The following is an 18,340-nucleotide window of genomic DNA, read 5'->3' as shown; positions in this document are numbered from 1 at the left end:
ATGTTCTCGGTAGAACCCCCGGTTGAAAGAAAGAGCTGACACTTGCAATCCCAGTTCAAACTAGTAGTTTAGTTCAGGTCATGTGATTGTCTTTTCAGTGTTGTGTGTTTGTACTTTCTGTAGATTATTTTATGGTTAGAGACTCTCTTCACCTCCTTACATTCATGTTTTCAGTTTAATTCATTTCACATATAATTCACAATAAACAAGTAAAAGATGAATTTGACTGACAGGTTTGATATTATTATGAATATTCTGTAGATATCGTGACACTATTGTTAGAGTGAATTCTTTTTAGAGAACATCATGACAGTCCTGTTGTGAAAGAAACTATTTGCTTCTGCTGATAAAAACTGACCCAGATTCAGGAGGAGGCTGTGAGGAAGTTTGGTGTGGTTCAGTCTGGGTGTAGTCCCAGTGTGTGTGTGTGTGTGTGTGTGTGTGTGTGTGTGTGTGTTTGTGCTGAGCAGAGCTGTTTGCTGAATCCTCTTGGCTCTCTGTCCCTGTGCCCGCACACAGTGCTCGCTGGCAGCCGTGCGGATGGACGGGCAGGCCAGCGTGTGCCAACACAGCTGCCTATTGAGAGGCAGCGTTACGGACACAATGTGAGCGACAGACTTGCTGTATCAACAGCTTCACCTTTTCTGCTGTTGTGGCCAGAAATAAACCATAAATACCCCCCCTGTCCCTGCCCTCTAATGGCTCAACCCCACCAAACACCCAGTGGCACAGAAACAGAGGGACACGACCACTTCTAGCAGGCAAACCCAGGTAAAAAACCTCACTGTGGCCTAATAACAAGTCCAGTCTGATGGAGGTAGAAGGTGCTGCAGCCAGTGAAGACCCAGGTTTGGATGATTTTGGTCTCATGGATTGTAATGGAACCAGATAATGGGCTGATGAGGGTTAACTTTAAAGGATGAGGATGAAAGAACAGAATATTTTCAACCAGAGTTGACACAATCTGATTCAGTGGTGTAATATTGAGCTCTCCTCCTCCTGTGTGTGTATCTGTGCTCGTGTGTGTGTGTGCATGATGGATGGTGCTCTGTCTGTGCGTGTGCTGCTGCCAAAAAGTGGAGGAGACGTGGATCAGGAGGATGTCGGAGCAGCAGAGTGCCCCAGAGCAGCTGGCTGCTGGGAAGAGCCAGGGTGGAGCCGGAGCCACATACAAGGTACCAGAACAGAGAACCAGGACCGCTCACTGACTCCAACCAAATCACAGCAAATCTATCTATAATGACATTTAAAAACACTCTACAATAAAATTAAAAAAGATAAATGAAACGGTCGCCTCCACAGGGAGGTGTTCCAGACACGTCCAGCTGGGAGGAGACCACGGGGCAGACCGAGGACCAGGTGGAGGGATTGTATCTCCACCCTGGCCTGGGAACGTCTCAGGTTCCCCCAGTCAGAGCTGGTTAATGTAGCCGGGGAGAGGGATGTCTGAGGTTCCCTGCTGGAACTGATACCTCTGCAACCTGATTTTGGATGGAAATAAAATAACAACAAAATATCAGCAGAAATAACATAATACCATCTCATACACAAACAAAGGAACAAGATAGAAAATGTAAAACAAAAAAAATAAAAGTGAAAACTTGAAGACCCTCAAAAGCCTCAACACAGCATAAAAAAAACATACATACATTTCCATCTCGATAGTTTTGTTGTGATTTACAGAGTTTTGCAGATACTGGACTGGATCGCACATGAAATTTTGAATTTGAAGACCTGAACAGCAGCATTTCTTTCCAGATATTATTATTCAAGATAATCTACAGACCTTGTTGTGAGCAGAAAGACAGTAGTTCCTACATGAAACTGCTCACAGATGCTGCATTTCCTTAAAATATTTATGTAAATGATATGAACAGTTTTATAATGGAATAAATAAATTTATCACACTTTCCCCCAATATAGTGTAAATATAAATAATGGCAGTAACATCACGTTATCAAAGGAGCACGATCTGTTGGTTGTCCAATGGCGTTTGTTTGTCTTCTCAAATGAGTGACACAGTGACAGAGTAAAACTTTGTACCAACCTTTCCTTCCAACTCGTCATAAGTAACCCGACTCTGGTTAAGAGAGGAGTTAATGCTTCCTCACACAGACTTATTCAGATATTTACAGTCAAGGATTTTTTTTAAACAAATCATAAGGAGTGGAATAAAGTTTTGGAAGCCACTCCATTCAACAAACATTGATAAACGTACAAACAGGAAATGTGGGGTAAGAAAATTACACGTCATATCATTTATCAGATATTTTCAGGCATGACTCCTAATAATACAGTAAAGATAAAAAAGGAGGTGGAAAACTTTTTTTTAATTAAAGTTAAAAAGAAACAGCCCAGTTCTGCAAGAAAACTGCAGATCTGATAACTGTGGTTATGTGGTTTTTGGCTTTGGGGGCCCTTTGTAACCACATAGACTACATACAACAAGAAAGTGTGATATCTGCTCAGGAGTCATAAAATCTAATTAGACATTTCCATCCAAAGTCTCTTCACGTGTGCAAATTGGTGCACTTCCTCTGAAACTCACAAAGCTGAACCTTTCAATGAAAACATTTTTCACGGTGGAACGATGAGAGTGAATTAAGGAGGAACAATTTCTTTTTGAGGACTTAAAGAAAAAAGTATGATATTTTATGGTGCCACTCTGTTGTGTTGTGATTGATAAGACTATTTATCATTTTAAAAAATTAAGTTAATGCTCCTCTGACATGTGTGCAGGTCTACTTCATGTCCCTGCATGTTTGAATGGTCCTCTGTCTGATTTGTGAGATTTAAAGACACTTTTTGAAGCTTTTATCCGAAGTGACTCCTCACAGGTGAATTCCCGTATTTCTGCTGTGCGGTCCAGGTGGTGCTGTTTGAGTTCGAGAACTTCCAGGGCTGCAAGGCGGAGTTCTCTGCAGAGTGTAAAGATGTGACGGAGAAGGGACTGGAGAAGGTCGGATCTGTCATAGTCGAGTCAGGACCGTGAGTAACGCACAACTCACTCACACATTCATGTCTTTAAAGGCAAACAATGCAAAAAACACAATTTTGCTGACAAACTCTCCGTATTCTCCAACTGTAAGACAACTTTACCTGTACATCACATCCAAAGTGCTTTAAATACAACGGAAAAAACAAAGTGTAACATAAAGCAATCTAAAAAACATACATTTCATAATTTTTTTGGTCTTTAAATCAATATTACTGATTTCAGCTTCTTGAATTTGAATATTTTCTGGTTTCTTTCCTCCTCTCTGACAGTAAACTGAATATCTTTGAGTTGTGGACAAAACAAGACATTTGAGGACGTCACTTTGAGCTTTGATCACCATTTTTTGACATTTCATGGACCAAACAGCTGATCGATTAATTGAGAAAATAACTGATTAATTGCTGATGAAAATATTGTACCTTTCAGTTCATTCAGAAAACATGCTGTAGTAAGAAAATATGTTTTCAGCATATAGTTTGATCATGTTTGTGTGTCGTCTTGTCTCCTGTCAGCTGGGCGGGTTACGATCGTCACGGGTTCACCGGGGAGCAGTTCATCCTGGAGAAGGGCGAGTACCCACGCTGGGACACCTGGACCAACAGCCAGAACAGCTACTCCCTCCTGTCTCTAAGGCCACTCAAAGTGGTGAGTCAGACAGACAGACAGACAGACAGACAGACAGACAGACAGAACACACCCAGGTTATTATTGTCAAATTAAAGTAAGAAGGAACACTAGATGTCAAAAAACATTTTAGATAATTTATATTATTAATAATAAAAATAAAACCTGAAATAATTAGTTACTTTTAACTGTTGATGTCACGTCTCCAAATTTTCCTCAACCAAAAGTTGAAGGTGTTTTTTTTTTTTTATCTTTTTTTCTCATTTTAAGTCTAAAGTTTCCTGATTCAACAAACATCTCTGCCAGACGACAGACTTCCTCTTGGCTCCTTCCTGTCAAATTTTACTTTATATACCAATATAAATTTAACTTGATGCTCTGAGGACACAACAAATTCATTGACAACGAATATCAGGTTAGAGAATAAAACATCTGCTCAGTTTGATGCAACTTGTGTCATAATCCACCTCTGGTTTTCTATCTGAAAACAACAGATCCAGATCCGGATCCAGATCCAGATCCAGATCCAGATCCAGATAATGACGTCTCTGTGCACATCTAACATAACGACCAGCTCTGTTTCAAGTCCAGAACTAAACCTCCATGTTTATTAACCCAAAAAAATCTGTCAATACTAGAGATAATAATTAATCAATGATCAGTTAATCAGTTGTTAAGAATCTGATTGATCATTTAAAATTTAATCGATCTACTATCAAATAAACATCTGAAACATGAAGCTCTTTAAATGTTTGACAGGCTCCACTCTTAGAAATAAAGGTTCCAAAGGGGTTGAAGGATTGTTGAAATCCTTGAAGAACCCTCTCCTCAAGGGTTTGTCAAAGGTTCTTTGTACCATAATATAAAACAGTTCTCGATAGAACCCCCTTGGAACATAAAAATGTTCTCTGTAGAGCCTCCTGAGTGTGTTCTACATAAAACCATTGGTATATAAAAATGTTCTTGGTAGAACTCCCCGGTTGGATTCTTCTTAGCACCCTTAGAAAGGTAGAGAGGTTCTGGATAGAACCTCCAGGGAAGGTTCTAAGTGGAACCATTGCACCATGAAAGGATTCTCTGTAGAACCTCTCACAGGGGGTTCTAGGTGAAACCTTTCACAGATGGTTCTACATTTAACCCTTTATTTTGGGTTCTAGGTAGAACTGTTTTGAAAGAGTTTCAAGTGAACTTTCATATAAAGTTCTAACAGGAACCAAAAATGGTTCTCCTGCACAGGTGAGCTAAAGAAGATGATGTATAATTTTTTTTTAAATCAAGTTTTAGGAAAAATCTCAGAGTGTAAAGAACTTACCGCCATATTTATAAAAAAATTTATGTGATCAGAAGAGTGAAGATAAATAACAACACAGTTATGTGAACAGAACACAAAAGGAACCACCGCCACAAATCTTTGCATGAATCACAACAGTGTGGATGTAACAATAAATTATTATTGATTATGAAAATGATTTTTTACAGATTCTGAGGTCATGGCTGCTTCCTTTATTTTACTTTAGAGGGAAAACAGAAGAACTTTAAGTTAAAAGCAACTACAGATTTTATATGATTAAAAAATGTAAAAATGTTAAAAATTTCTTGGTGTTACATCTTTACACGACATAACATGGTGATACTTAGGTGTATCGATATTTTCTCACGTGTGTGTGTGTGTGTGTGTGTGTGTGTGTGTGTGTGTGTGTGTGTGTGTGTGTGTGTGTGTGTGTCTATCTGTGCTCTGCAGGACGGTGCTGATCACAAGCTCCAGTTGTATGAGAACCCTGGATTCACTGGGAGGAAGATGGAGATCGTTGATGATGACGTTCCCAGCTTGTGGGGTCACGGGTTCCAGGATCGTGTAGCGAGCGTCAAGGCTCTGAACGGAACGTAAGACCCTCCAAACATCAAACTTTTTATCCATGTGTCTTTTCTGATGTTAATCTGCTCTTAAAACTGTAGGAGTTACCAGCTGTGGCTTCAGCCTACACCTTTATCAGACTGCAGAAGTGTCTGAGTTATCTTATTTTACTTTATTATAATTATGTTAATTACATTAAATTACTTAATTATAATGTGTTTCACTGCAATATTTAGGTATCTGCATTTATTTACAGGAATTTGTAGATTTATAGGTGATGTTCTTATTTCTATTTGCAGGTTGAAACAAATTCTAAATTCTCATCATGTTTTTCCAAATTTATCTGCTCAACTCCATACAAATGCCTCTGTATCGTCTAACATTACTTTGAAGATGTTGTAACACAAGCCTGACACATTGTCTGTCCCCGTCCCTGCAGATGGGTGGGCTACATGTACCCCGGCTACAGAGGGCGCCAGTTTATCTTCGAGCAAGGAGACTTCAAGCACTGGAACGACTGGGAGGCCCCTGCCCCTCAGATCCAGTCAGTCCGACGTGTGCGGGACATGCAGTGGCACAAGAGGGGCTGTTTCATCGTCCCCGACCCCGCTCCTGCCCCCGCCCCCGGCCCCGGCCCCGACCCCGACCCCGCCCCGGCGCCCCCCGCCCCTCCTGCCACAGCTGGAGCCAGCTGAGCAGGATCCTCACCTCACCTGCCTCCTCCTCCCCCCCACGCTGCCCCCAGTGCCTTAACCTAACCACAGCAAACGCTGCTTGTGCCCACAGAGGAGTGCCATGTATGTTTCAGTGGCCAATAAAAGATGTTTGACCCAGAGTTTGTTGGTGATGTTCTACATGTGAGTCTGAGACACCAAAAAACTTTTACTGCTCATGTTTAGTCAGACATCTCCTCGTCATCAGGGTCACATGACAGTGAAATGATGTCATCCTGTATGTCTGCCTGCTATTAAAACAGAGTGTGCTGCATTCTCCTCTACAGTCATCATTGTGCATTTAATGATAATGATCCGTAGCATCAGGAGGAAATATTAACCACATTAGACTCAACTTATCTCAATATAAGTAAGAACTGGTGGAAGGAGTACAAAGTACTGTCACTCAGCTGCAAGTAAAAGTTGTGTTGGAAAAATACTTCAGTGAAAGTTGAAAGTATTTGTCTCAAAAACTACTCAGAGTTTTTGAGTCTAAATTCTGAATCTGTTCTGTTCTGCTCAGTTGTTAACGTCACCTCCATAAACTAGGGTTGATTTTTTTTTCATTTTCCCTGACAGGTAGTTGAAAATTCTAACATTTGATTAATCATTAATCATTTTAAGATAGGATAAGAATTATTTTCTAATTTTCACTTTTTCAGTTTTTTTCTTCTCATCTTAAGTTAAAGTTTCAGCTCCACCAGAAAAACACGACGTCAGCTGATGTGTGATTACTGCCATTTGTAGACTATTGATCAAATATCCATGAATACATTTTCAATTGGTTGAACTCTCAGTGGTGATTAATCAATTAATGATTAATCATTAACATCCACAGTCCAAACCTGTCCTGCTGCAGTGTTTAGTTTCTCATGGTTCTAATTGGTTCATTTGTGATCAGATGATGCTTACTGGCCACAAAAATGCAGATGAAAGGTTTGGATATTAATTCAAATTGTTCTCAGTACTCAATTATAATTTTATGTAAATTTAAGTCAAAGAACAGACTTGATCATTTGAAACTCTACAGTGAGTTTTTAACTGGTTATGAAAAAGTTTAATTCTGATGCCTTTATACAGAAAATCATTTCAGATGAAACGAGCCTGTTTACATTTTCACAGACAAACAGGATGTTAATCAGTTAAAATGAAGCAGGAGGAGAGTTTTATTTAGCTGTTTTTTTTTATTTTTGCTGTTATATTTTCTGGATATTTCAGTGGAAACAGAACTGCTTCTGTCCACAGAGGACTCTGCTTTAAATATGAGTCATCTGATGATGATGATGATGATGAGATCTGTGTTGCCCAAATCCAAATCACTTCCATCTGCAAACATGATTATCTTGTATGATGACATCAGATTAATCATGCAGGCTGTTATTTATTAGACGTTGATGTAATATTCAAAAACAGAAATCGAGGAGAAGACGTTTGTCCACAGTTTTCTCTGCAGCCATTTTGACATGAAACAGTAAAACAGGAGTCATTCATGACCAGGTTTACAAAACATCACATTGATTAAATCCAAAAGGATTATGTAATCTGGATTTAAAAAAAAAGATAACTGCATTCCATTACAGTTACAGATTAAAAAAAACCATAATCAGATTACAGATATATTAAAATTGTGATTATTAGTAAGATTACAATTTTAAAATGAAGAATGATATCCTACCATACACTGCACACACCACTAATGAAAAAATATTTCACTTCACCATTTTTGTCCTTAAATCAATGAATGAATGAATCAATCAATCAATCAATCAATCAGTTGTGCAAAACAAAGAAAGAAACAGCTGGACAAACTAATAAACCGACAACAAACATAAAACAAATCTGCAATGTTTAATCTATTATTAATCAACAGAATTCTCTGATTTCAGTTTCTTAAATGTGAATATTTTCTGGTTTCTTTCCTCTCTGACAGTAAACTGAATATTTTTAAGTTGTGGACAAAACAAGACATTTGAGGACGTCATCTTGGACTTTGATCAACATTTTTCAACATTTTCTGACATTTCATGGACCAAACATTTAATCAAATCACTGAAAAAATAACTGACCAATTAATCAATGATAAACAATAATCATTAACTGCAGCCCTAAAAACACTGTCAAGCCAAACAGTTTCACCGTGTTTTATATTTCGTTAATAAATAATTTAAAAAAATTATTCCAGTACAGTGACTAATTACCTATTTAAAAATGTAGTCAGTAATATAATCAGAATAATAAGTATCACTTGGGTTGCAGCTAATGATTATGTTCATCATTGATTAATCTGTCAAAATATTTCTCCATTAATCGATTGGTTGTTTGGTCCATAAAATGTCAGGAAATGGTGAAAAATATTGATCCATGATGATGTCCTCAACTCAAAAATACCTGCACATGTTCTGAATGTTGTCCTTCACTGTCTGTTGAACTTAAATTAAGTGTAATAAAGTGAAAAAATACTGAAACGTCACACATTATTTTCAGTAGCATGACTTTGATCACGGAAATTCATGATTCATTTAAATGATGAAGCTGCATTTGAACACACCACGAACAGTTCACTGAACCAGTGGAGGCTGGTGAATCTTTCTCCAGGGGGGTTATAATGAAAAACATCTTAAGGTATCGCACCAGTGTATTTTATTATACGAAAAGTACCTTTGAAAGCACCATGACTCCTGGTTCAGGTCGTGCTGAGTCGTGCTGAGTCGTGCTGAGTCATCCTATGTCACTCTTCGCTTTGCACAGCTCAAGAAACTTCACCAGGAGCTTCGTGCAGCCCAGCAGAGACGGAGACTTTCAAGTCAGCGCATTTATAGCAGATTAAAAACACTTTCGTCTCATCGTTGCAGCTCTGAAATCAATAATATAACTGAAACCTCTGAACCTGTGTCATTCTGAAAATCACATATCTCTCAATTTAGTTCATTTTCTAAATTTCACTTCATCATTATGATATCATAATATCATATTTAATATTGACCACTTTGAGGCTCCATAGGACGGGGTAGGTGCATTTTAAAAATCTTAAATAATACTCGCCTAAATGTATTAAAATCAGGTAGCAATTTGAGTGTCTGAACTACTGAGGCCATGTTATGAACATCACTTCATTATTACTGAACTATGAAGTATTTCCTTACTTTATTGTGAAAGAAGAGACAGCAGTTGTGTAACTTCTTTGGTTGGGTCTCACAGGTGTCTGCAGAGGAAGTGTCTTCAGGTGATGCTTCAAGATCATTTTTAACAAACTAGAAAATTAGGTGAATCTGCACAACATTAAACTTTGTCTTTGGTGAAACCAGGAGTTGGTTGAGCAGGGCGTCTGTTGCACACTGAACAACATCTACGACACTCTAAATACCAAGGTGACAAACATCGAGGCTTGTTACGTGATAAATGGCACTTTTCTTTGAATACAGGTGTCAGTCTGAATCTAAAGGGTCAGTTCTCTCATTCTCCACTCAACACATTGTCGGATGACCCACCTTCTCTACGCCCACCACATCCCACAGACCCCAGTGCAACTCGTCTTTATTTACAACCCTGAAAAATATAATACAAAAAAGTCACAGGCCGGCAACACATGCCACTTAATTGAGTTTATTGCAGAAAGTGCCCACCTGGTCAGATAAATGGCAAAAAAAAGTAATTATGCAGAACAAGCTTCTACAAAATGATGTTTAATTACATGTTTAATTACGTGCAGTTCATTACTCTCCAACACTGAAAACATTAAATATTCAAATAAAGCGCCTGTAATGCAAAATGGCACATAAATGCATAACGTCTACCTGGAGTTGGTCCCTGGGTGCTGTGCAGTAGCTGCCCAGTGATCTCAATAACACTGGTTAAATGCAGAGAATGAATTTGACTGAATAATTATACTTTGCATGATTGTATGATCACAGTTAAGTTGACCTTTATCTTTAACTTAAGACAGTCACTTAATTACATTATAAATCTTCTGTACCACAAAACACCTAATTCCATGTAAAATCTGCAGTTTCTATCACAGTTTGCATCTGTCCTATTTATATTATACGTAATACTGCCTAAATGTACACTTACAGTAAAAAATGACATTTGTCCATGTTCACAGAATATCTTTACTTCAGTAGAAGAAAAATTAGCTGCTGTTCCTTTGCAGGATTATTGAAAATATGAAGAAAATATGTCATATTGTTTTCTTTTGATTTTAAATGCGTCTTTCTGGACGGTTTCACCGCCAGCAGGAGACAGAAGGCAGGTATCAACAGCTCCGACTGACAAACACATGAAGGCTCTGGAGCTGCTCTCTCCCAAACAACAGAGACATTAAACTTTAACAATGTTTTTCTAGAAATGAAATATTAAACAAACGTCCATTTGTGTAAATATTCAGCAGTATTTGGGCTGTTATTCACATCTCTGCGGCTCAGTAAAACCCATCTTTTACAGTCCTTCTGTCCCTCTCTGGCTCTCATTGTAGGTGTGGGACTCTTGGCACTGTTTGTGCTGAATCATGTGGATATCGAACAATGACTGGCTGGACAAAACTGACAACTAATGAAATAACTTTGTGGGAGTGTGACACCCCGGGGTGGGGGCAGGCTGCACGGTGACCCCTCATTTCAGCGTGCTGGGCCTATGGCAGGACGCTCAGCAGGCCGGCTTGGACACTGTGGGTACTGTTGGCAGAGTTTCCACCCCTGGGCGTCCCATATATATTGAGCTCATCGTGCCATCACAAACACACTGGCACAGACAGGTACTGGTAAGAGCTTCATGTCCGCTACGTTTGATTTTATATCGTTTTTATCCGTGTTTATTCTCCTTTTACAGCTGTTTTAGGTTTAATCTATGAAAAACTGCATTTTGCATCGCTGTAATTCCATGTTCAGACTTCACAGACGTGTTGTAGAAGAAGAGGGGCTTTTGTATTTGTGTGTTTGAGAAAATAGAATAAATAATCTACGACTGTAGGATTTAAAGCAGTTTGACCTGCTCGTATTTTAAAATCATGTGGACATGCATAGATGTGTCCCAGAAATGAAATGTTTATGTCTGTTTTCAGTTTCATCCTTGCCGATCCATTCACTATGGCCACAGACCACCAGAACCCTGCAACCAAGCAGCAGCAGCCCGGTGCCAGTGCCTTTAAGGTGGGAGGAATATTAAATATCTGGATCCTTGTATCCTCCAAACATCAGATTGGCTCTCTTGAGCTCATCAACACTTGTCTTTTCTTTGGTCCACAGCTGGTCATCTATGAGCAGGAGAACTTCCAGGGACGCTGCCATGAGCTGACTGGTCCCTGTAACAACCTCCAGGAAGCAGGCGTGGAGAAAGTGGGCTCCATACTGGTGCTGTGTGGACCGTGAGTGTGGGTCAGAGACCGACAGATAAACAGAGCATGATTCAAACAGAGGGACAGTCACTCCATGAAAGAGTCTGGGCTGAGAAAAACAAATGAACATGTGCTACACAGATCACACCTCAGCTTTTTGTCCTCAGGGTTATTTAACTACATCTATGTGTGAAAAAACAATTTAGTTTACTGGCATTAAAATAAAAAAATGACTTTAACAAAACAACAAACAAAAGAATAAAAAAGAAATAGCTGAAAAATATACATTTATAATAATTCTGTCTGTAATTAGGGCTGCAACTAACGATTTCTTTCATTGTCGATTAATCTGTTGATTATTTTCTCATTTAATCGATTAGTTATCTGATCCTTAAACACAACGCAAAAATATTCAGTTTACTGTCAGAAGGGATTTTCACAGTGAATATTCTTAACCCAGAGCTACAGTTAGGCCTGGGCTAAGAGCTAAACAGGAATAACTTCACACACACGTTGTTGGCCCGTTAGCCCTGTTTCACTCTGCTCTTCCACTGGTCCTGGTTTAACTAACTGTTGGTGCAGCAACCGATGTTAATGTTGCAGGACTACTCCTTTAATCCTTAAGCCTCATTTCACACCTGAAGCTTTTAGCCCGGGGTTTAGTCGATTTTCAGGGGATGAGCCCACAAATTTGGGCTAACTCTGCACTGAAGCAAAGCTAGCAAGCGCTAGGCTGTATTTTCACACATCTACAAAATAACCAAAGTTTTATATCTTTAAATCTAACTCAGCTTTCATTTCTCACACAACACCCAACTGTCAGATGTCAGTTTATAGCTTCATGTCAACAGTTTCCACTGAAGATAACTTGTAGCCTGATGCTCTGTTGCCAGTAGTCTCAACATACCATTAGCCGGGGGCTAACAGCTCTCGTAGCATGGAGCTAAGTGCAGTGTTAAAAGCCCTATTGAGGAATCAAGAAAACAGACAATATTCATATTTTAGAAGATGAAATATGATATTTTTCTCTCAAAAAATTACTCAAACTGATTAAATGATTATAAAAATAGTTGGCGATTATTTGAGTGTTGACAAGTAATTGATTAATCCAGCAGTTCTCTGGCATTAGCTTCTTTTTAGGTGTCTTTGAAAACTACAGCTGATGTAAAACAAACAAACAAACAAAAAAACTGAATATATCACTGTACTTTTATTCATGTAATACTGGGGCGGCTGTGGTAGAGCTGGTCTCTGTGACCTCCGCAGGTTTGGCGGTTTGATCCCCGCCTCCTCCTGACCACATGTCCAAGTGTCCTCGGGTCAGACCCGTGTTCCCCGCCCACAGGGGATCCACAAGCAGAGCATTTTAAAGTTGCTGGTCCCGAGCACAGATAAATGGGGAGGGTTGTGCCAAATCAAATACGCAGATCCATCCATCAGGTGGGCGGGGCCTGGTCTGCCAGCGGGCAGATGATTGGCTGTGGTGACCCCTAACAGGAGCAGCTAAAAGACAAACATGACTTTTACTGGTGCAATAATAATTACATTCAATAATATATACATTATGAATTATATTTTAAAAATATTACACGTAATATTAATTCAAAACTTGATTTTATTTTTTGTAATTTTTTTTTTTTTTTTTTTTTTGTAGCGTTTCTCTTCATCTTCCCCTCAGTTTTTTGAGGCCCCCCAGAATCATGGGATTAATCAAGCAGTCTTTGCAGCTCTAATCTGAACCCTCCTCCTCTTCCTCCTCTTCCTCCTCTTCCTCCTCAGATGGGTGGGATACGAGCAGCCCAACTGTAAGGGGGAGCAGTATGTGTTTGAGAAGGGGGAGTATCCTCGCTGGGATTCCTGGACCAACAGCCGGCGTAGTGACACCATTGTTGCATTCCGCCCGATTAAAGTGGTAAGAAAGGAGATTTTCTTACTCCTACATAAATAATCCCATTTTAACAAATCGTCCATCGGGTTAATGATTCTCTCCTCCATCAGACGGCTGAGCATCAGGCCGGAAATGACACGATTTCAGGCCTGAAAGGCAGCAAGGCCATCAAATAATATTTGTTTGTTAATTTATCATGTGGTCATAAACTGCTCAGCAGTTTTCCAGTGGTTCACACCTGGCTGGAAATCAAGCCTGCTATTGGTTATTCATGCAGTTTTTAACTTGATGCTGCCCAATGAGAATTCAAAATCTCATCAAAAGAAAGTCTTAACAGGAAAGAGGCAGAGGAGAAAACAGCTGAATCAGCTGGGGCAGTGCAGGCGTGGGCTGGAAGTAACTAATTACAAATACTCTCATTACTATAATTTAGTAGTTTTTTGGATATTTGTACTTTTATGATTTTCAAGTCTGTACTTTTACTTGTAATCAAGTATGTATTACACTATGTAATCTACTTAGTTTCTTTTAAAATCATAAATAAGAACAAGTTGAATTAATTCCCAAACCTTACGACTGGATTTTTGTAGCCAATAAGGCGATTTGATCACAAACAGATCAATGAAAACCAGGATGAAAAAACCCAAAACACTGCTGCAGACACAGGTTTGGAATTGGCGTGTTAACAATTATTCACTGATTAACTGCCGTTAGGAATATGACCAATTAAAATGTATTAATTGATATTTAATCAATTGTCTGGAAATAAGAGTAATATCCTCACCTCATTTGTTGAATAAGGAAAAGGAAATGAAAATAATGAGCAGAACAGAAAAGAAGTAATTAAGACTGAAGATTTGATTGAATGCTGCTATTGATCATTCATTAAATGTCAACGATTAAATAGCAACTAATACAATTATACTTTTTACTTTTACTTGTAATTGAGTAATATTGCAGTGATGTAACAGTACTTCAGATATTCAGTACTCTTTCCATCACTGACATTAGGTACGCTGCTCTTAGACAAAATGTGCCCCTTTTCTCCAAAAAAACAGGAATTTTACCTTCTGACCGGGACGTCTGAAACTTTCTTGAGTATTATTTTCTCCGTGTACTCTTATGAGAGCATGGATGGGTCGAGAAGTTTTGGAAATGTGTTATAAAGTGGGAGAAATACGGGAAAATTGTGACCGCAGGAGGGAAACAAGAGAGAGCAGTGAAAAACAGGAAAACTGGGAGTGTTGGCAAGTATGGTATATAAAGATTATGATCGAGTGCTGCTCTGTTTGAAAAGAACCTTGAGATTACAAATAAGACTGACTTGACTTGACTTGACTCTCTCAGGACAGCCAGGAGCACAAGATTGTCCTTTATGAAAACCCCAGCTTCGCAGGGAAGAAGATAGAAATCATTGATGACGACGTCCCCAGCTTCCACGCACACGGCTACCAGGAGAAGGTCTCCTCTGTTCGGGTCCAGAGCGGCACGTGAGTCCAGCCTCCTGCATACGTTGTGTGGTACTTTGACTCCTACATGTCTTGCCTCTAACTGTCTCTCACCTGCACTCCTTCCCTCTGTGACGGTGCACCAGTTGGGTGGGATACCAGTATCCAGGCTACAGAGGCTACCAGTACCTGTTTGAAAAGGGGGAGTATAAGGACAACGCTGAGTTCGGGGCCGAGATTCCTCAAATCCAGTCGGTTCGGCGCATCAGAGACATGCAGTGGCATCAGAGGGGTGCTTTTCACCCTGTCAACTAAGCTTGTGACTCTTTCTTGTCATGAACCCTGACCTCAGCAGCCCCTGCTCCCTCCCAGCAGAAACCCCGTTTGTCCTTCATTTACACCAAACAGCATTTTGATATCTACTGCAGCTGCTGCAGTGGTGACAGTCTGTGAAGCAAAACTAATAAATCCTCATTGCTTACATTTGACTCGGTTGTGTATGTTTCACCCTCTGATCAGCAACGTCTCATAGGTCCACTGTGTCAGATTTATACAGATCTACCAGCAGAAATGGAATATAATATTCATAAATATGTTTTCATTACTGTATAATCATCTGCAAATAAGGATACCCGTGTTTTTGTTACCTTAGAATTGACCCTTCATATCTACATTGGGAGTGGGTCCTGTTCCTTGGAGGCTGCCATGTTGAACCGCCATGTTTCTACGGTAGCCCAGAACAGACAAACCAGAGCCAGTGTTTGATTCGTCTGTTCTGGGTTACTATAGAAACATGGTAGAGCAACATGGCAGGTTCAAGAAAGTATTAAATACACAATATGTAGATTCTGCCACTATACAGGGGTCTCTCACTTTAGAGTAATATAAGATGTAGTTTGATGACATCGTGAAGTAGTGTGGGATCATGGGAGTTGTTGTATTCATTGTTAAACAACCACCATTGCGGATGAAAATCTATCAGACATGATTCAGGCAGAAATCAGGACGAGGTGATGTATTAAAGTTTTATTCAAGTTATGTTTAGTCATGTTCCACTACTTCTGTCTTCACTTTATGTCTTACCTGATCTATCTCATGATTTTTTTTTTAAGTTCTAGCAACTAGCTTGCAGTGGCTAATAGGAAATGCTCTGTTACTTTAAATTATGAATTTCTCTGCAATTGATGATTGTTGGAAATGTTGGATAATGCAAGTGCACAACTTAAAATATAAACATATGATCAACATTTTTAGAAATTTTAATGTGGAAATGTTACACATTATATCTTTAAGGTGAAGTGGATACAGTGTTGGAGGTGGGCCGCTGTTCTTTCCTATGAAAGCTGCTCAGTGGTGCATCAAGTCAGTTAAAATGACCTGGATCTTCTGAATTGTAGAGCAAATTGCACTAGAAACTTCTGCAGCCAAGCTTGTTAATTTAAGGTTTATAGCACATAAGATTTAATGACGCAGCTCTTCTAGACTTTCCAAATGTTATTGGTCCAAATGGATCAAATCCTGATTGTCAAATGAATCATTTTATTGGGGTTATGACACTCAAAAAATGTATCCAACATTTTACGGCTGCTTCTTTCACATTGTAAGTTAATGGTCGAATGACACTATAATTACATGGTTTGGCTACTATATCAAAATGCCTCAAAGCCAGCTGTGTGGAAGAGGACCTGCTCCTGCAGATATAAAGGGTTTGCTCTAAAGTCATAAAAACACAACAGTTCATATTTCCAGGTGATCAGACACTAATGATCACATACTGATGAATATTATAATCAGTTTCTACAACATTCTGCCGATAAACAACCAAAATCTTACTCAAAAACCTTTCAGTGGTTTTATAATCGTGTCATAAAAACATTTCAGTGACACTGACCAACTTCGACCAATAGGTGGTGCTGTAGGGGTTCATACGGGTATCGTCACTTCCTGTTTCCCGGCGAAGAAGAGGTATCGCCTCATGATGAAACAACATGCTAACTCTACCTTATTTCGTCGCGGTAATTCTCATGTAGTTTAACAAAGAGAAGTTGAACTTGTAGTTTTTTTTCGCCGTGATCTTCCTCTCCACACTCTCAGCTCAGACGTCGGTTCGTCGGACACTTTGGTATGAAATGTTTCCTCATGTAAATGTGGCTCCTCTAGATCGTGTCTACATGGGAACCCTATTTGAGAAACTCTCGCGAGATTTATACACTTATTGTCTTCAGCTTGTACATTGTACAAAGTATTTATGTTTTATTGTCTGACAAAGCTGTGGTTTGGATGCGGAGGGGCTCAGGGACAAAAACACCTGGTCAGGGTTACGGACAGATCAATCTTACGGATAAAATGATCACTCTCGCGAGATCTTCCGCAGATTCTATCAAGACACGACTGATCAGGAGCTTAGCTTGGCTAGCTAGATTTAATATTGACCTTCTGGCTCTATTGAATTTGCTGTCGTTGGACTTTAATCATGTTGTGAAACCTGACAGCTAATTAACTGATGTTTTAGTGTGTTTTAATCATAACTAATCATTTCAAAAAGTTTTGTGCAAAGTTCTGGGATTGTCTGTATCAAGTTAAGATTGTTGGATTTTTAAACAGGAGTCAAACTCAAGTTAAATCCGAGGTTCAGTTTGAGAACAGGAAGTCAATTACATTCCTGTTAGACGATGATTAAAGACGTTAAATGAGTCATTTTGTTAAACTCTTTAGCCACAAAAACATACTAGTCCACCAATCTTACTGTAGCCTCGTATAAGTAAGTTATTTCCCTCTTATGTTGTTGAAGGAGTGATGTCCTTTTGTTAACAGGTCCTTTATTTCTCTGCAGTGGATTGTTTGATATTAGTAACCTTTAAAAATCAGATAATTTAGTCTGCAAATTGTACATAAGAGTCCTGGGGCCAAGAATAATATCTTTCCTATGTCTTGGAAATAATACTGACATTTTCACTTTATTCCCTGCATAACTTTGTTTCCATTAAATCTAATTTTCAACATTTTGGACTGTAGCAGTAGATCAGTGTCACGATATACAGTAGTATTAAAATTTAAACTTTTCATATCGTGTACATTTCGTCATCTACGGTGTTGAATTCTTCTAGTCATTACTTTGACTGAAATTGCAGTTGCAGTATGATTGGTAGAAATGATCAGTTTTGCATTACAGTTGTCATGTTCACTGAAAAAAAAACTATTAAAATTGTGATGATGTGATATTTACTGAGTTCTGAACCAAACAAACATGTTTTCTTTCCTCTGGAGAAAAACTGCAGTTTGGTTCTGACTCTGTGATTTGGATGTTGCACTTGGCCATAGTGTGACTTTATTGTGATTGTGAGTAACTGTGATGTTATATTAAAGGGTTAATTCAACCAAGAAAGCCCCTCTGTGTTAATTCCTTTAACGGCCATTGTAACTGATGATGATTGTGTAATACTGTGAAACTGTGATATTTTCTGAGAAAGTTATCACACTGTGAA

The 18,340-nt window shown here is 39.0% G+C and overlaps 2 protein-coding genes across 3 annotated transcripts; both read left to right on the top strand.

Annotated features, from left to right (window-relative positions):
* Window positions 1–565: 565 nt before the first annotated feature.
* On the top strand, window positions 566–6,230 carry LOC146319768 (beta-crystallin B3-like). Of its 2 annotated transcripts, XM_084729406.1 has the most exons (6): window positions 566–771; window positions 1,078–1,175; window positions 2,870–2,988; window positions 3,511–3,643; window positions 5,364–5,506; window positions 5,917–6,228. In XM_084729406.1, the coding sequence occupies exons 2-6, from the start codon at window positions 1,101–1,103 to the stop codon at window positions 6,170–6,172; spliced, it is 726 nt and encodes a 241-aa protein (XP_084585532.1). In that variant the 5' UTR covers window positions 566–771; window positions 1,078–1,100; the 3' UTR covers window positions 6,173–6,228. The 2 variants fall into 2 exon arrangements, with proteins under 2 accessions (XP_084585532.1, XP_084585531.1); XM_084729405.1 differs by having other exon boundaries at window positions 566–1,175; window positions 5,917–6,230.
* Window positions 6,231–11,246: 5,016 nt separating this feature from the next.
* On the top strand, window positions 11,247–15,336 carry crybb2 (crystallin, beta B2). Its single transcript, XM_084727809.1, has 5 exons — window positions 11,247–11,334; window positions 11,431–11,549; window positions 13,299–13,431; window positions 14,755–14,897; window positions 15,002–15,336. Exons 1-5 carry the CDS (start codon window positions 11,272–11,274, stop codon window positions 15,168–15,170), a joined length of 627 nt encoding a protein of 208 aa, XP_084583935.1. The 5' UTR covers window positions 11,247–11,271; the 3' UTR covers window positions 15,171–15,336.
* The last annotated feature ends 3,004 nt before the right edge of the window (window positions 15,337–18,340 follow it).

Source organism: Lutjanus erythropterus, chromosome 10, assembly GCF_056507025.1.
Source record: "Lutjanus erythropterus isolate fLutEry1 chromosome 10, fLutEry1.hap2, whole genome shotgun sequence".
Classification (NCBI taxonomy): Eukaryota; Metazoa; Chordata; class Actinopteri; order Lutjaniformes; family Lutjanidae; genus Lutjanus; species Lutjanus erythropterus.
The sequence above is the reverse complement of the archived record's forward strand: the minus strand, read 5'-3'. Positions and strand labels throughout refer to the sequence as shown.